General features: G+C 47.4%; 1 protein-coding gene across 6 annotated transcripts in view; it reads right to left on the bottom strand.

Moving 5' to 3' along the window:
• TBC1D8 (TBC1 domain family member 8) overlaps positions 1–18419 on the bottom strand; it is a 121650-nt gene extending 103231 nt beyond the window's left edge. For all 6 annotated transcript variants that reach the window (XR_009566110.1, XR_009566111.1, XM_030838777.2 and 3 more), the window contains exon 1: positions 18127–18419. Coding sequence is in view for 4 of the 6 variants with exons in the window: in XM_030838777.2 (XP_030694637.2) it covers positions 18127–18253 (127 nt within the window). In the remaining 2 variants the exon portion in view is untranslated. The remainder of the gene's footprint in view (positions 1–18126) is intronic.
• Between the last annotated feature and the right edge of the window lie 202 nt (positions 18420–18621).

Below are 18621 nucleotides of genomic sequence, written 5' to 3'. Positions count from 1 at the left end.
AACCGTCTCATGGACAAACAATACGAGATCACCAAGGAACAGGTTCATGACATGCGTGTGCGAATTCATTTCCTCTGAGCAAATGATATTTTTATGCCTATTTAAAAGACAAGCACTCTCCCATGACAGATGCATTCATTATCCAACAATCCAGAAGCCTTCCGAGCACTCCTCTGGCCAGCATCTCTCCCTGTCAACAAGTGCAGTTGGCAACCCAGCGCCTCCGGAGCCCCCCCCCCCCACACCGGGCGCCCGGGGCCAGAGTTCAGATTCTGAAAACACAGCCCCGCATTCCTGAACCTGCTATTCACAGCCGCTCCCTGCCAGGAGTAGTCAAGACAGCCGTTCAAGAGACACTGTAGAAAACACTCCATTTCCCGTGTCCTTTGCATCCAGACCTGAACGCTACCGTTCTGACAGATTTATTAAACACTTGCGAAGTCAGGAACTTGAGGAAATATACACACAGACATTCAAAAAAGAACAGAAACGAAGCTTCCTTCCAGAAGTTTTATTTCCATAATCCTGGTAGATGCTAATCTATTCCAGTTTCATTTATTTTAAAAATCCTTATTTCTGTTGCAAAGAAAGTCCTGGGTCGGCTCATGCCTTTACTTCCAGAGATCAACCGCCCAAACCACAAGCCCTCAAGATTAGAAATAAGTCTAGATAAACAGCCAGGCCCTACTGTATAGCACAGGGAACTATACTCACTATCTTGTAATAAACTATAATGGAAAAGAATCTGAAAAAGAATATAACTGAATCACTTTACTGTATACCTGAAATATTGCAAATCAACTATACTTCAATTTTAAAAATGAGGAAAAAAAGATTAGAAATAAGTCATGTTAGGCAATGTTTCCTGTCTTTACCCTAATAATAGTGTGAAATGGCTTGCAGAGATAAGCTATAGAAGCTTTCATGATGGACAGCCCAGAGGTTTAAGGGTATCTAAACCCATTGTTTAAAAACTGTCCCCTTTCCCTAATACCAGCATCAGGAAAGAGAACCAGTACTAGAGTATTAAATTCAGAGACATCCCCAAACTATGAATTCATAGCTCTTCCTTCACTCATCAGACATTTTAATTACTGGCCTTAATTACATTACATAAATCACTACATTAATTACAGGTAACAGACTGGAACTCCATCCTCTTCCCCTTAAGACCCTATCAGGTCATAATGCCTTGAAGGTAAGAATTCTCTAACACAGCATCTCCGCTGGGCACATACGGACTTTCCATAAATACTTCTCAAGTGTTGCTGATTAATCAGCTTCATAAAAAGAAAAGACAAGGTGCCAGGGCTCTGCTACCAATAGCTGGGCAAATCAGATGGCCACACCCACTTCAGTTTGCAACCTGAGGATGTCAAGCGGCCTGGACAAATCTTTATGTACACATTCAATGAGGTAAAGTCGCTGAAAAGTGCGATACAGTACACAAAAATACTGCAGTATTATTACTGAGCTAATAAGCAATTTTTTTTTTTAAATAGGAAGATGGGAAGAAAAAGGCATTACCAGCTGCTGTTCTTTCTTGGAGAAAATGAAGACTGATAACCGTTAAGTAATACAGACAGACGAGGGCAACTGCAGACAATGGCCAAGTCTTGAAGTGGGCAGAGCGAGAGAGCTCCCCTGTCCAATTCCTCGAAGACAGCTTCACTCTCCTTCTGAGCAAGGGAAAATTATATCCACAACCCCTTCTACCTTCTCCCCATCCCTTTTCTTTCTCTCCTCTCCCTGCTGGGAAGGACTCCTCCATTCCCTTGCTACATGTGGCCAGCCCCAGGGACATGGGCCCAGGGGTTAACTCTTCACAGGTATTTGGAATTCTGGGCTAGAGCCAGAAACCTGGCACCCAAGCTGCTAACAGGAAATTCTGGATCCCCCCACCCCCGCTGGCCCCGAAGCAGCAGAGCTTGAAATGCCAGAAATTCTCAGCTTACTTCACACCGCCCACCCCCCCCAGGGGATATGTCCACCAACTACAGAGAACGGACTTGATTTTGTAGAAAAGAAAAAACTCTGCAGTCAGGAGAAGACTAGGCAGGGTGGGGGGGGCCAGGGGTGAAATAGGTGAAGGGGGTCAAAGGTTCACACTTCCTGTTATAGAATAAGTAAGTCCTGGGGATGTGACTACAGTTAATAAGTCCTGGTGACTACAGTTAATAAGACTGTATTGCATGTTTGAAAGCTGCAAAGAGAGTAGATCTTAGAAGTTCTCATCACGGGCTTCCCTGGTGGCGCGGTGGTTGAGAGTCCGCTTGCCGATGCAGGGGACACGGGTTCGTGTCCCAGTCCGGGAAGATCCCACATGCCGCGGAGCGGCTGGGCCCGTGAGCCATGGCCGCTGAGCCTGTCCGTCCAGAGCCTGTGCTCCGCAACGGGAGAGGCCACAACAGTGAGAGGCCCGCGTACCGCAAAAAAAAAAAAAAATATATATATATATATATATACACACAAATATAAAAATATATAAAAACTGAATCACTTTGCTGTACACCTGAAACTCACATAATGCTGTAAATCAACTATACTTCAAAAAAAAAAAGTTGACGACCACCACACCCCCCCACATACAGCTTCCAGTTATTCCACGATAACAAGCAGGGGAGGACAGACTAATACTGACTACGCCCAGTGGCTGTCAAGCACTGTCCTAGTACTTCAGATGCATTTTTCCCCAATTACTATTATAATTACAACAAGCTGTGTTAGGTAGGTAGCATTAGCCCATTTTACAGAAGACTAAACTAAGGCCCAAGGTCATACAAGGAATAAGAACAAGACTTCTTTCCTTTCCTACCTCCTCATAGTCCTATTCTTTTTGCCAACAATGATGAAGGAAATGAGATATAGATGTAATTGAGGACATATTAGAACAAACCATCAAAACCAAATTAACTTTATTCCACTCTATGGCTTAGTTATAAAACACAAAAGGACATGAATCCAAAACAAACAATCAAACAATAAACGCGAAGATGTCCCGAAGTCAAATTCTAATTCTTCTTCCTCAAGGGACTGCCATGTTCCTCTAAACCAGCTTCAGTTCTCCCCTCAACCTTAACGGGAAGAGAAGCGAGGGTCTCTAAAACCAGGCTGAGGGTGCTCAGGAAGCTGGGGACCCCAGGAAACTGAGCATGGTCCAGCCATACAGTCAAGTCCACAGAGGCCCAGAGAGACAGAGAATCAGATGCAAAAATCGTGTCTCCTCCAAAAATTAAATATGGAATTACCATATGACCCAGCAATTCCACTGCTGGGTATACACCCAGAACTAAAAGCAGGGACTTGAACAAATATTGGCACACCTATGTGCCCAGCAGAATTATTCACGACAGGCAAAAGGCAGAAGCAGCTTCGTGTCCTTCGATGGACGAACAGGTAAGCCAGACGTGGTCTGTACACCCAATGGAATATTATTCAGCCTTCAAAGGGAAGGAAACTGACACAGGCTGCAATGTGGATGAACCCTGAGGACATTATGCTCAGTGAAATTAGCCAGTCATGAAAAGACAAATACTGCATGGTTTCACTTACATGAGGGAACTAGAAAAGTCGGATTCGTGCAGACAGAAAGCAGAATGCTGGTGCCAAGGGCTGGGGGAGGGGGAATGGGAGTCAGTGTTAATGGGGACAGAGTTTCAGTCTGGGAAGAAGAAAATTCCAGAGCCACACAGTGGTGACGGTTGCACAACAATGTGAATGTCCTTAATGCCACTTAACTGTACACTTAAGAATCACTGAAATGGAAAGCTTTATGTTATGCATATTCTACCACAATTTTTTTTTTTAATTCTGTTACTTAAACCATTTTTAAAGGAACAAAGCAAAGCAAGGGTCTTGAGAGACACCAGCGCAGCCCAAGAGGAGGGGAGCAGGTCTGGAGGAGCTGAGCTGGGGGAAGGTGGGAACTGAATCTCAGGGGCCACCTAATCTTTCTAGAAAGGGCTAAACTCAGTCAAGTGACAACAGAGCCAGAGCATCTCTGCCTCGGATCAGACAGCTCCTGATCTGTAGTAAAGGAATGCGGGCCGGTGGTCTCCGAAATCCCATCCCACCATCGCCCCCCTGTGACCCTCCGGGTCCGACCAGCAGGTGTCCCAGCAGAGAGATAAGGTCGTCCTCGTGATGGGAAGACTTGAACCCACAGCTGCGGAGGTTATTCTTATTTTATTATTATTATATTTTTAGCATTTTTTTTTTCTATTTTTTTTTTGGCTGCATTGGGTCTTCGTTGCTGCGCACAGGTTTCTCTAGTGGCGGCGAGCGGGGGCTACTCTTTGTTGTGGTGTGCAGGCTTCTCATTGCGGTAGCTTCTCTTATTGCAGAGCACGGGCTCTAGGCGCGCAGGCTGCAGCAGTTGTGGCTCAAGGGCTCTACAGCGCAGGCTCAGTAGTTGCGGTGCACGGGCTTAGTTGCTCCGCGGCATGTGGGATCTTCCCGGACCAGGGCTCGAATCCGTGTCCCCAGCACTGGCAGGAGGATTCTTAACCACTGCGCCACCAGGGAAGCCCGGAGGTTATTTTTAAATAGGAAAATGAGTCCATTTCATCCCAGTCACCTACGGAAGGTTGCGGAGCTGATTCACAAAAGGGAGAGGGACCGGGGCACCCGGAAGCACCCAGGGAAGCCAACTGTGTCAACACTTCACAGAGCGCAGGAGGGCTGGGCCCCCAGACACACCGCACCCGAGGCCCAGGGCCGAACCCCGGGCCAGCTGTGCTCACAGTAGGTCCTCCACCTGCCGGTCCCCAGTGATGAGAAGGAGGCAGAAAGACTTCAAGGCGGCAGGAGCTTCTTCAAGTCTTTTGGCCCCAACACGGAGCTTATAAATAATGTGCCCAAAGCAGGCAAGAACCTCAAAGATTTGGTTCAAAGGCCCTAACTGCCTGGACTAAATATTTCCGTTTTGAAGGGCAAAGGCCACAGAAGCCAACCTCTTATGGTGTGGTAGAAACATCACAAAACGTCTTAATGAAGTAAGTTTAAAATGACGCCCAGGCTGACATATTCAAAGGGATTCGCGTGCACACTTGAGAATTCCAGTCCTAGGTTAATTACTAGAATAAGAAAGTAATTACGAGAGCAGAGTTGTTCTAGATTGATTGCTAGAGTAGTCACGAGAGCAGAGTCGTTCTAGGTTAATTGCTAGACTAAGTAATCACTAGAGTAGAGCTGCTCTAGGTTAATTACAAGAGTGGAGCACATTCCATGAAGGCAGGACTTTGTCATGTTCACCACCTGGAAGAGAGCTAGGCGCCCAGAAGCCCAGTAAATACCTATTCAATGAACTTGTTTTCCAAGAGCTTCACGCTCTTAAAATTCAACTGTTTACTGACCACAACCAAGGCCTGACCTAACACTGAAACACGCACACACGATATTAAAAAGTCCTGTGTCAAAGTCACTTCAAGCTTCGGGTGGTGCGGAATCCCCACCACCTGTCCTGCTGCACCTGGCAACCGGGACCCCAAGAAACCTCAACTCTAGAAGCCAGTGTACAAAAATGGTTGTTTCAATGAGAAAAGCAGAGGGTGGTTAGTTCGCACCACAACCAAGTTATTTTTCCTGCAGAAATTTCCTAAATAAAGGTTTTTTTTAAGTTCTACTTTATATTTTGTTATTGCAGGCTCAAAATACCTCAATCAGTGGACGAGTACTTCCGGGCTGACACTTAAACGTATTTGTTTATTTAACTTTTTATTTGGAAATAACTGCAAGCTTCAGGAATTAAAATAGGACCAAGAACACCCATATACCCTTTGCCTAGAAACAGATTCACCAACTGTTAACAGCTCACCCCATCTGCTCTAACACCCTCTCTTTTTCTCATGAGATATGATATGCGATGACCAATATGATGTGATACGGTGCGCTATGCTGTATGACATAATGTGACGTGCTATGGTATGATGTGATGTGATGTGATACGATATTGAATACGGATATTCTCTTAACACAATAGCCTAGTTGCCAATGTCACTCAATTTAACACATGCTATGCTTTTATCTACTCTTTGTATTCCGGTTGTGTTATGTTACCCAATAACAAACACCCATTAGAGCATTTTCCCCTCCAGCCCAGGACCCTCTCTAGGGCTGGGTATCACATTTAGTTATCATGTACTGCTCAGTTTCCTTTAATCCACAGCCCTCCTTTGTCTTTTAGGGTTGATGTTTTAAAGACAGAAGTCCCCATCTCCCTTTTTTTGTTTTTGACAGTTTTGATCCAAGAAGTTGTTTTTAGCTTGTAATAAAAATATTCTGACATCTGAAATACTACAATCTGATTCAAATTTATAGATTTCTCTATACATCTTTAATAATTTACTCTGTTCTTAAAATGGAGATCTCTCTGAGGCTTAAGTAATGGGGAAACTGTCTAATTTATACAAGTCTGATTCTAAATAAAACTTTTCAGGAATGCATATCACAATATTATACATGTAGCATATTAGAGCACGTCTTCCCAAAGCTTCTGCGATTAGGATCTCTTTTTGTGTGAGCACATCAGCCATTTAAGTCTCTCTCTGAGGTTCTCCCTCCCTCTCCTTCTCTCTCCCCCTCCTGTCTTCCCATCTTCCCGTCTTCCCTCCCTCCCCCCCCCACACACAGACTTTCTAATGATCTTTCTGCTATAAAGGGATGCTCACCTATGGAGCCTATGGTCTTGAATCTTAGTAGGATTTCAGGCACCATCAATACAATCAAATCTCTGGCTTTGCCTACAGTGTGGGTTTCTGTAGATTTTAATTCAAAAAAAGTAAACACGCTTACCATTATATGACTCTAACCTAACTTTTGGCTATTAATATACAGTGCTCAAATCCAGCCTTCCAGGTCATGCAGAAAGTTAAAAACCAAAAAAGGAAAGCAGCTCTTACAGTGGGACACACACCCCATCAAAGAAAACCTTGCAGTTCCACAAGAGGCTTTCCAACCTCTCTCCTCCTCAAATCTCAATGTTTTATTTGGATAAATGAAGACAAGCAAGAGACTGAAAGACAAAACAACACCCACTTAATGCAGACCTTTTCACAGCAAAGCCACCTGAGCATCAGACTTCAGAACTGTAGCCCTCGGACACGCCACCATCAACCTCACCTAACAGCAACTCCCAGGTTAATATACTACGCTGTAGCGCCATCTCTTATCAGCCTCACCTGGCCACGGAGCTGGCTCAGGAACTTGACTTCAACCAGCAAGTGGTGGTACAGCAGACACGCATCTCACTCTAATTTATCAAATTCAACCGCAGAAAAAAAAACAAAAAACAGTGAGAGGCAAAACGTGGACCAAAACGCAGAGGGGACAATAAATTCACCTGGACAGCCCACAACTCCAGGAACACATGCGCTGGTGTGAGCCCCAGGGGGGCTGGAATCTCCCAGCTCCATTGAGGCCTCCACCTCGCAGAAACTCCTGGTACCAGGAGCAGATTACCAAGACAGGTGACGCTGCTGGTTTCAGGGTAAGTTTAACCGCAAGCACTTTCTGTCCTTCATGTTGATTTCGGAACCTAATCCCCACGTTGAGAGACAGCTCTATTATATGGGGATGAAAAACACAGGCACACGTATGTGTGTACACACACACACACACACACACACACACACACACACACACACTGTTTTGTTACACTGGGTTTATCCAAATCTAGTCTCTCCAGCCAAATCCTTGCTGTGACTGAATCCTTGACAGATGCAAGATCATGAGCTATCTATTCTGAAAGTAATCTTAAGGCCTTGCTTACATTTTACATTTATTTTTAATTATAACAGCAAAACAGCAACATAACAGAAACTCAGAACCCACCTGGGCTCTCTGCTCCTGTAGCAGATGAAATATCTAATCTCTAAGGTGCACTAACCTTTTCTGCCTTTTTTTTTTTTAAACGAAGAGTTTGTCATGTAAATACTGCTTCTCAAGTGAGAAACTCCAGAGGTTCCTTCCACACCTTGCATCACTAGGCCCATCCCATTTTTAAAATGTTACCAAATTTCCTCATGAAAACATTCCTACATCCCATCACTGGGCCACAATTTAGAACCCTGTTAGATGGACTCAATCATTCAGGGCAGCCAAACTTCCTGAGGAGCCTTTGTAGTTCACTGAAATAATCTGCATTTTCCATCTAGCAATAAATTCTATTTTTGAATCCTGATAACATGATTTACAACAAAAGACTATTTAGCTTTATGAATCTGAGAAATAAAGTTTGGTCAAAACACTTAGTGAAGCCAGATCAGATTCCCACCAGCACTTACCCCCACAAGAGGGTACAAGGGGCGTGGCACCAAATGCCAAACAAGTATCCGTTACTCAATTTTGTAAGTTGCCACGGTCTCCTCAAAGGGTTTCTTTTGCCAGGTGAAGCAATCACTGTCCAGGGCTAAGCCAACATCCTTGGGTTCCATGTAAATTAGTTAAATTCTCTTGGTGGTCAGTTACAGATCCTTTGAGGCATTTTTGTTGTTGTTGTTCAGTCCTGAGTACATAACTTCATTTCCAAAACAAAATTCCTTGGGAAATGCTCCTGAGGTCTCCCTCCCCTGGATGCCTTACCTACTTCCTTGACCTCTTCAAATTCTACCCACTGCCCATCTCGAGGCCCAGCTGCCCTTCCGCAAGCCCACAATACCTACAGATCCATCATTCAGCAGACACTCTGTTGACAAATAATAAATTTGTAACAGTGACAACAACAAAAACCAACCAAACTCCACCTTGACCAAGCTGTACCCACACGCGGTCCCTACTTCCTCACCACCCACCAGCAGCCTCCAGCCCACCCCTACGCCACGCCAACCGGCACCCAAACTGCTCTCACTGAGGCTGCCAACGTCTTACAAGCCTGTTCCACATGACGTTGCACAGTTGATCCCTCTTCCCTCCCTCCTTAAATACACTCTTCTCTTGCCTTCTAGAAAAATCCACCCTGCTGATTTGCTCCCTTCCCCAGCCACTCCTCACCCCCCTCTGTGGTTTCCTCCTCTGTCCAGGCCTTACTGGACAGCTCACAGCCCGTCAAAGCTAACTTATCCAAAGCAGGGTCTCAGAGGCCACAGGGCTTTTGCACATGCTGTTTCTTCCACCTGGAAGGCTCTTTCTCTCACTCTGCAGCAGGCTAGCACCATCCTATACACCCTGCAGGTCTCAGCTGAGATCACAGGTCCTCAGAGAAATGCTCCCTGACACCTCAAGCTAAATTAGCTTCCGTGTTATTCCCTCTCACACCCCCTATACTTACCACCATTGATAATTCTGTATTTCATAGTTTAATACTGCCCCCCACCAACCACAAGCACCTTGCCCCCTCCAGACTGTACGCTCCATGAGAACAAAGGGCCTGGCATTGTTGGATGCAATATTCTTTGGGCTTTTTCTTCTTCTTTACATACAAATAATTAAGTGGATTTTGCCAACGTGTCTATAAAATATAACAGTTTGAAATATAAACACTTCCACAAAGCAAAAACTGCTGTTGTTGTTATATTATCACTGTTCTGCAGGTTAAGGAACTGAGACCCCAGGAGGAATGGGATCCAGTTATAGTACCCTACCTATAGGAAAGGGACAAAAATTATAAATGTATTATAAGTGTATAACTCTAACCTGATTTCTTCTCTGGAGGAAAACAATCACCCAGAATAGATATATTTTAATTTCAAATAAACGTACCTGTGGTTAGAGTAGATGCATTTCTGAAAATAGGTGAAACAGACATACCCCACATATTTGAGACACTTTGAAGGCTAAATATAGTTTACTGAGAGGACAAATATGTGAAGCAGGGCAGTTCAGGAATCACGGCCATGAGGCGCTAATACGACTGCTTCAATGCCTCTCCTGACCCCGTTACCCACGGGATCCCCGTTACCCAGAAAAAATGCCAAGCTCTCCCAAAGTTTGCATTCTGTATTTTATCCAGTTTACACGTGCATGGAAAGAAGCATCTACCTGGACAAGGCCCACGAGAAACCCAGCAGCCCCTTCCTGCTCCCACTTCCCGGCTCCCCGAGGGCAACCACTCCCAGCTCTTTACTAGTTTTTTTTCCCATTTACCTCCACTTCTCCGGGAACATGCTGGTACGACTACTTCTTCAATTTTCCATACGGGCATCGGCTGGCAACTTCCAGAAGTGGAGGATGTATCCCCCCCGTTCACTCAGCAACCCCACCTGCCACTCACTCCTCAATTAGGCAACAGCCTGGGTTAGACCCGGAGTCGATATTTACATTATTGTAACGATGTAAACATTAGTGCAAGTTGAGCTTTGTAGTAAAAGGATGAAACCTTTCCTAACCTACACAGCTTTTTATGTTCCCTGGAGCTGACAACTGTCCTGGAACTCTTGGCTCATTCAGCTTTCTATGTGTCAAGAATTCATCCACAAGCTCTCCCCTGGTGAGCGCATGTTCCTCCAACAGTGCGAGTGCAGGCGTATCCCTGCTCTATGAGTTTCTCTTCTCCTAGGAGTTGTCCTGGAGCCTCCGCCCTGCTCCTATCTGGACTGAGGACCAGACTCTCATTTAAGGCTCTCCCTTCACCATCATCACAGAGATTCCCTTCTGCAGATTTCTTCTTAAACAAGTAACAAAAAGCACAAACTATTAGAGGACAAGAATGGTACATCTGGCTGCATGAAAATTAAGAATTTGGTCCTTTAAAAGACCCACAACAGGGCTTCCCTGGTGGCGCAGTGGCTGAGAGTCCGCCTGCCGATGCAGGGGACACGGGTTCGTGCCCCGGTCTGGGAAGATCCCACGTGCCGCGGAGCGGCTGGGCCCGTGAGCCATGGCCGCTGAGCCTGCGCGTCCGGAGCCTGTGCTCCACAGCGGGAGAGGCCACAACAGTGAGAGGCCCGCGTACCACAAAAAAAAAAAAAAGAAAAAGACCCACAACAAAAATACAAAGCCCAAGCATGGAGTGAGATTTTTCAATACATATAATAGAAAAAGAATACAGAACACAGAGACACACGTGCATGCACACATACAAAGACACACACACAGCTCCTAAGATAAGAAAAAGACACAAACCTTTCTCAAAAGGCAAAACAAATACTTAATAAACACATAAAAAGATTCTTATCCCTATGAGGGAAACACCATCTCGCTGGTTCTCAAATACTATTTTAATACCTACTAGATTGGCCAAAAGTAACATCTCTGACCATGTTCACAGCAGCACTATTTGTAATAGCAAAACAACAGCAACTAGAAACCCAAATATCAACTGACAGGAGAATGAACGAATAAATCAATCAACAATGGTATATTCATTCAATGGGTCACTACCCAGCAATGAAAAGAAATAAACATGGTTACATGCATCAGCATGGTTCAATGTTAGAGAAACATAATTATACATATAAAACTGGAACTATAATGGGGGAGGGGGGCAGAAAAATAAGCTTCGGAAAAAATACATGAAGTGTGACCCCCCTTGTAAAGAGTTTAAGAAAAAAACATAAAAAACTAAACAATGTGTTGATTAGGGATACATATAAATGTGTCAAAACTATAAATAAAAGCAAGGGAGTATTAACACATAACTCAGGATATTAATGCCCACAAGATTTCATAATTTAAAACTTCAGGCAAACTATCATCCCATTATATTTGAATATCCATTCTCTACTAGTAAGTATTTATTCAGAATAAAACCAATCACACAGTACCTTTTCCTAAGGAGACCTTACTGGGGGCTGTTTATTTTGTTGTTGATTTCTCTTTCCCTTTTTTTAAAGTTAAAAAAAAAAAGGAAGCAGAAAAATAATAAAATCTAATGGTTACAACACACCCACCAAATGTTCAAGAATATTAATGACTCAGATTCGTAGAGCTGTGTAAGTTGGCTGGTGATGTGCTAGGAAAATCATTCTGGGTCTGTACAGGATCATTTCCATAAAGGTTACCAACAGGGAGTTCTAACAGCTGGGCTGGCGCAGCTGACAAACAACCACTAATCCTTACAAGCACATAGGGCGGGTGTGTGAAATGGCAATAACAACTCTCTGTATTATTTATTCCTGTTTTCTTCGTAACTTCCATTTTCAGGATCATGCGAAACACTTCTCCACCTCAAAGGCTCCCAGCTATCAATTCTACGTGGGCATTCGTGTATTCACTAAATACATATCAACAGCGCTCCAGCCACAGTGACAGCAAGGATTCCAGCGCAGGCGGCACAGTGGTGAGGGACGCAGACCTGGGACCTCCCTTCTGGAGCTCAAGGTCTGGTTTGCTCGAAACAGATAAAGCCACAAAGAGCCACATCACAACCAACAGTGGTCAGTGTTATAAAGGAAAAGTAGAGGGTGGGACAAGAGGATGGGGGCAGCGGGGTCCATGTCCAAGCACTGAAGCTTAGGCTGAGACGGGAAGGGGAGGTGTGAGCACCCCAGGCAGAGGGGACAGCCCGTGAAGGCCCAGGAGAGGAAAGTGACCGACACTGGAGGGTCTTTGCTCTAGAGCAGAAGGCAGAGGAGAAAGAGCCTTAGAGGTGGTGCAGGGGTAGCTCACGCGAGACCCCAGGAGCCGTGAAAATATGTTCAGGGCTGCTTTTGAATGCAATTGACTAAAGCTTTACAAAATAAGGGGGACAAAAACCTGTGCTGGAAATATGATGAGATTTACTACTTTCATTTTAAATAAATCCCTCCTTGATCCAATGCTGCCAGAATATGGCTCAAGTAGATGGATTCTTTAAACGTTCCAAGCCTCCCAATCATTTCCAGCTCTTCCTAAAGAGCCCCAATTAGGCTGAAACAGCCTTCACTACCCACACATTTGTACCTCGTATTATTTCCTGGAGTGACACAGCCCAGGCCTTGTTTGATGATCTAATTACAAATGCATGGCCCTTATTATGTTCTCATTAAATGCATCTGTTGGGAACCCCAAGGCTTTTGTTAATGGCTTATCAGCCCTTAGAGATAACACCAGTAACTTTACTTATATAAACCTTCTGATTTATGCTCCTGGAATCAAAGTACTTCTGCTGTTTGTGATTTCTTCCTTGTTGTGCTTCTGGAAAACAAGACCGCAGTATGGAAGACTCTAGAGCCAATATGTGGGGAGTCTGCACAATGCAACGGCCGCCCTGTTGAGCCAAAGGGGTTTTGCTGGTGGCGGGGACGAAATCCACCACCAACCTCAGCTACCTGAGCAGGACTCAGCTGACGTCAGGCGGGCTACATGAAAGGCCACACTGGTGCTGGGCTTCACCATTCCAGCCATGGCACAGAGTCATTCTGAGCAAGCTCTGGGAGCCCCACGGGAATCCCTAGATGAAACTCCCCCAGTCACGGGGACACTGTTCCAAAGGCAGGAGACGATTCACCCTGGGTACAGCCGGCCACTCACACTCAGTTTCCTTTATTTACTAGGATTTAATGTGGTCAAAGACCCCCTGTATCCAAGTCCTGCTGGCACAAATTGCTATTTAAATATTTAATCTTCTAATTACACTTAGTAAATCCTGCGCTAATAGATCGCTTACATCCTTCACTACAATGCAAACTATTTTACGACACTTGTGTTCTAAGAAGCGCTCTTGTTCTTCGGTTTTTTTAAATGTTACTTTGCTTTGCTTTTCTTCAAACCTACCAGGTGACGAGCACAACTAAGCCCTTCATGTATGTTGTTTATTTTCATTCTAACCCTTATTATAATCGGAAGCCTTGTGCATTGCTGATGGGAAAGTAAGATGGGGTAGCCATGGTGGAAAACAGCTTCTAACACTCTAAAGTTAGTTTTTGTTCGTGCCTTAAGGCAGAGTTATAACGAAGTCTCAAAGAAGCCAAATAAACTGGCCCAGATCTGTACCCAACAAACTTATCTTGACTCCAAAGCCCATATTTTCCACTCCCACTCCATACTTCCTCCCTTGACCCTGTTAGGAAATCGGTTACCCCATAACTGCTACAAATGCGGTGACAGGAACAGGGGCCAAAGAGAAACACTCTGAAAAGTAGAAAACATCAATATGTGATTCAAACTGTAACTTTTAAACTGCCAGCCTCTTTGGGGAAAGAAATGCAAGATTATACAGGAATGTGCGTAATAAAACTGAAAAATAAATAAAATCCTTCAAAGGGGCACATCTGGGTGGTGATATTCGGTCTTTATTTTTGTTGTTGTTGTTGTTAATTTATTTTTAGCTGCATTGGGTCTTCGTTGCTGTGCACGGGCTTTCTCTAGTTGTGGCGAGCGGGGGCTTCTCACTGCAGTGGCTTCTCTTGTTGCGGAGCACGGGCTCTAGGCGCGTGGGCTTCAGTATTTGTGGTGCACGCGGCTCGCGGGCTCTAGAGCGCAGGCTCAGTAGTTGTGGCGCACAGGCTTAGTTGCTCTGCGGCATGTGAGATCTTCCTGGACCAGGGCCCGAACCTGTGTCCCCTGCATTGGCAGGCGGATTCTTAACCACTGCATCACCAGGGAAGCCCATCGGTCTTTAAAGTTTCATTCATGCTGCTCATTTTAAGTGCATCAGAGACCCCCGGGGGTGGGGGGTGGGGTGGGCAGTGATGCTGGGTGTCCTTCTGCCCACCACCTCCCAAAGGCTAACTGCTCCCACTCTGTTCTCCCAGAGCTGCACTTTTATAAGAAATATTCCCACAGGCTGGAGACCATATCCAAGGGAACACTGTATAACTTCACTTCCTCCCTTCCAGGGCAGCAAAAATCGCTGTCAGGGGAGTTGTGGAAACATCTTACAATACTGTGTTCAGCCACACCATGTTCACACCGGAAGCGAAGGCCACTGCCTTCCACCACCACCTGCCCCCTCCCCAGCCCAGGATCTCCTTCTCGAAGCGGGTCCCTGGGGCTGGTAATTGAAGTCACCTGAGAGGCTGGTGCCCCGCTCCTTTACCCTCAAAGGAGAAGCTACAAAAACAGACAGGAGGTTTCAATTCCCACCCACTCTCTCCAGCTTTTGGGTGGGTCAGCCTGCAGGTACACAGGAAGCCGAGGAGAGAGAGGGCATGTTTCCTGGCCCCTGTGATCAGCTCAGTCTGAAAGCTGGGCCTCCACACCCAACCAACTTTTGAGAAAAAAAGTGGGCTCCATCATTCATGCATGGACTCAACCATCTATTCATCCTACAAATGTTAACTGAGCATTTACGCAAGGCTAGGCACCATCACAGGTAAAATACCTGCCCTCATAGACCAGACAATTTAGTAAGGGAAACAATGAACAAAATAAATATTTTGTATATTAGAAAGGGCTGTGGAGAAAATAAACCTGGAGATGTGTATAGGGAGTGTGTGTGTGGGGGGGGGGAAGCAGGAGGACGAATTACAATCCTCCAATGAAACAAAGCCTTCTATTTCTGAGGGTGGGCAAGTTTTCAACATGTCAGATTACTTTAAACACCAATGGAGACCTCACATTTTTAAGCCCGTACTACCTAATCTCAAACTCAGCATCGCAATACAAGAAGAGACACTTCCTTTTACTGCTCCTTTACATTTTATCTCCAGCCCTCTTAATCATCCTCTACTCGCTTCTCTCCAAAGAAAAGCCTAAAACCAGTCAGAATGCACACCCATTGATTTCAGAGATAAACTCAGTTTAACCTTTAAATCTTTGAAATAAATTGCTAAATATCTGACAAATTAGAATTCTATGTTTTCTGACAACCGCCACCAACATGGAGCTGGCCTCTGTGTCACGTGTTTTCATTTTACAACATTCGTAAGAGCCCCAGTAAGACCAGCCATCGGAGGATGTGGTAACAGGGTTGCCTAACTGGTACAGCCACTGGCTCCCCGGCTAAATGTCCAAAGGTGGAGTGTTCAGCTGCCGTAGGGGATGCCACCCTTTCACAATCACCAGGAGGTTCTGAGTCTCCAAGAAATAAAGCAAAGTGCCAGGGGTCTTTTTGTGGGGAATTTTCCTCCCTTTTTTGGCCAATCTTACTGCCTTCAAGAATAAGAAAATTGGGGGCTTCCCTGGTGGTGCAGTGGTTAAGAATCTGCCTGCCAATTCAGGGGACACAGGTTCAAGCCCTGGTCCGGGAAGATCCCACATGCCGTGGAGCAATTAAGCCCGTGCGCCACAACTACTGAGACTGCGCTCTAGAGCCCGCGAGCCACAACTACTGAGCCCATGTGCCTAGAGCCGGTGCTCCGCAACAAGAGAAGCCACTGCAAGGAGAAGCCCCCGCTCACCGCAACTAGAGAAAGCCTGGGCACAGCAACGAAGACCCAACACAGCCAAAAAATAAATTAAAAAAATAAATAAAGAATAAGAAAATTGTGCATACTCACAGCAAACCCAAACCAAAGTAAAGCCCAAAGGCACAGGCGCTACAGCCCTGCTTGATTTTGGAATGCAGCAGGAGTGAGAGCATCATTTTGAGTTCATCTCAGACAGACTGGACCTCAAAGCAGGCTCTCCAGCAGGGAAGGCATCCTGAACCTCCATCAGGCACGGGATCTGAGGCTTTGCCCTCCAGGTCTGGACCCACCTCCCCTGCTGGATGGTGAATAACCTGAAGTCCTTCCCAAAGTAGCCACAGGAGGAGCTTCCCACAGTCAGTGTGCGCCGAACTAAGTCAATGAACATTTGCTGGACCGACGTTCCTATGTTTGCTGTGTCACAAATCTTCAAGCCCTGTCCTCACCCTCTACTAAAGGAGACCATTTATAGCCCAGGTGCTGTGTTTAACGCATCAATGATTAAGATACACAGCCTTCAAAGGACTGGGGAGATGAACCCCTCCTCTGGCCTCTTCGCCTCTGATGAGCCCCACAGTGCGCCACCAGCCTCCGTTTCCCGAGAGCCCAGGCACTAAGTGTCACTGTGCTGCCCAGGGGCCCAGGAGGCCCACCCAACCTCCTACACTAACTCCCCCACTCAGAGCTTCACAGAGCTCGCAGAGCAGGCCCACCTGCTGCCCACCACGACCACAGGTCACCCCACTGCCCCTTACATCCAGAAATCCCACCAACTCCGGCTGACTCCTTGAGGCTCAGTGAAGTCTACCCTCCCTACCGAATCCAACTGCCTGCTTTCCGGCCTCCCCGGCCTAAAGTATGGGAAGGATAAAGCCCTGGTTCTGCCCTTTCAGGACGTATGAATCGCATTTCCCCGTAGCCTTTACTCCAGGAGGGCCTCCCCCAGAATAAACAGGCAGCAGTCACCAACAATGGGCCCAGGGATCCAAGCTCGTCCCCTTGACTGCCCTCTCCCCCGCCCTGGTCTCCTCCTTGGCATAAGGAGGGACAAAATGGGAAGATCTAAAGTCCCTCTTATTTCAGATTCCAAAATCTGAAATTCCATATAGCTTCCCTAGATACAACTGGAAAAGCCTCATATTGTTCCTCTGTTGACCTTTTAAACAGGTGTCCCAGCTAATGCAAGTTATCCAAAGGCCTGATTTTCAAGGAGTTTTGGACCGTAACTTTTAGAGGAAAAAAAATGTTTTTTTTTAAATAAATTTTACAAGCCTGAGTTTTTTTCCTCCTTTCATTCCCAGGAGGAAAGTGAAGGGGTGGGGGCGGGGAACTGACCTGCTCAGTTCTGCTATTAAGATCACGAGCTCGCGATTCGTACCACCTGCGTTCCTCCCCCGGGCGTGGAGACCATCCCAGGCCCGCCCGGCCCGCCCCGTTCACCCGCCCGGCAGTCCCGGATTGCCAGAGCCTCCCGAGCTGCGCCCCACCGTGGGCCGGCCGTGTGTCCCCAGCCGCGACACCACCTGGAGCCTCGGGCGCGTCCAGATGGCCGGGGTGCACCCGCTGTCACCTGGCCCCGCACGACGGCCCCGCTCCTCCCCGGGCGGCCCTCGCTCCAGCCGGCGTCTCTCCTTCGCTTCCCGAGCCAAGCCTGGCCTCCGGGCGGTCACCGGGCCAGGCGGCGAAGGCACCTGCCCCGCCCGGGAAAATGCACGAGCCCGCAAGTCCCTTCTGCCACCACCTCGACGGGAGCTTGCAGGAGAGAGGCAGAAGAAAGGAAAACAAGCCCGAGGCAGGGCCGGCCCGGCGTCTCCCACAAAACCGCCACCTGCGCCGCAGCCCCGGACTGGGGCCGCGGGCCTGGCGGGGAGCGAGGTCCGGGCCCGGCCGTTGCGCCCACCCGCCCCGGCGCGCCCCTTACCCGTGAGCCGGCCGCCCCCCTCGCCGTGGCTGCGGCGCCGCTGCAGGATGAAGTAGCAGCTGCTCTTCTGAGTCACCCAGAGCTTCAAGGCGTTCTTCAGCAACACCTCCTCAGGCTTGAGCCACATCGCGGAGGTCCGGCCGCGCCCGCGGGCCCCGGCTCACATCGCCCTGGCCGCCGGGCCGAGCCCACTCGGGAGGAGGAGGAGGCGGCGGCGGCGGAGGGAGCGCAGCCAGCCGGCGCCCTGCGCTCGTTGAGTCCGGGGAGCGCGGCGGGCGCAGCTCGCCCCTCGCGGCCCGCGCAGCCAGCGCGCAGGCCCCGCCCCGGCCCCGCCCACGGGTTCGGCTAGCCCCGCCCACCGGCCGCGCCCCGCCCACCCCGCCGGCTCCTGCGGCGCCGCCAGGGTTTCCGAGTCCCGGCGGCTCCAGCGCAGTTCCGGAGTGGAGGGAGGAAGTCCAATCCCGGCTGCCCGGCTCCCCGCCTCTCCCCCTACGC

The sequence above is a fragment of the Globicephala melas genome, chromosome 12, assembly GCF_963455315.2.
Source record: "Globicephala melas chromosome 12, mGloMel1.2, whole genome shotgun sequence".
Classification (NCBI taxonomy): domain Eukaryota; kingdom Metazoa; phylum Chordata; class Mammalia; order Artiodactyla; family Delphinidae; genus Globicephala; species Globicephala melas.
Note: the sequence above shows the minus strand (reverse complement) of the source record. Positions and strands in the feature narration are given on the sequence as shown.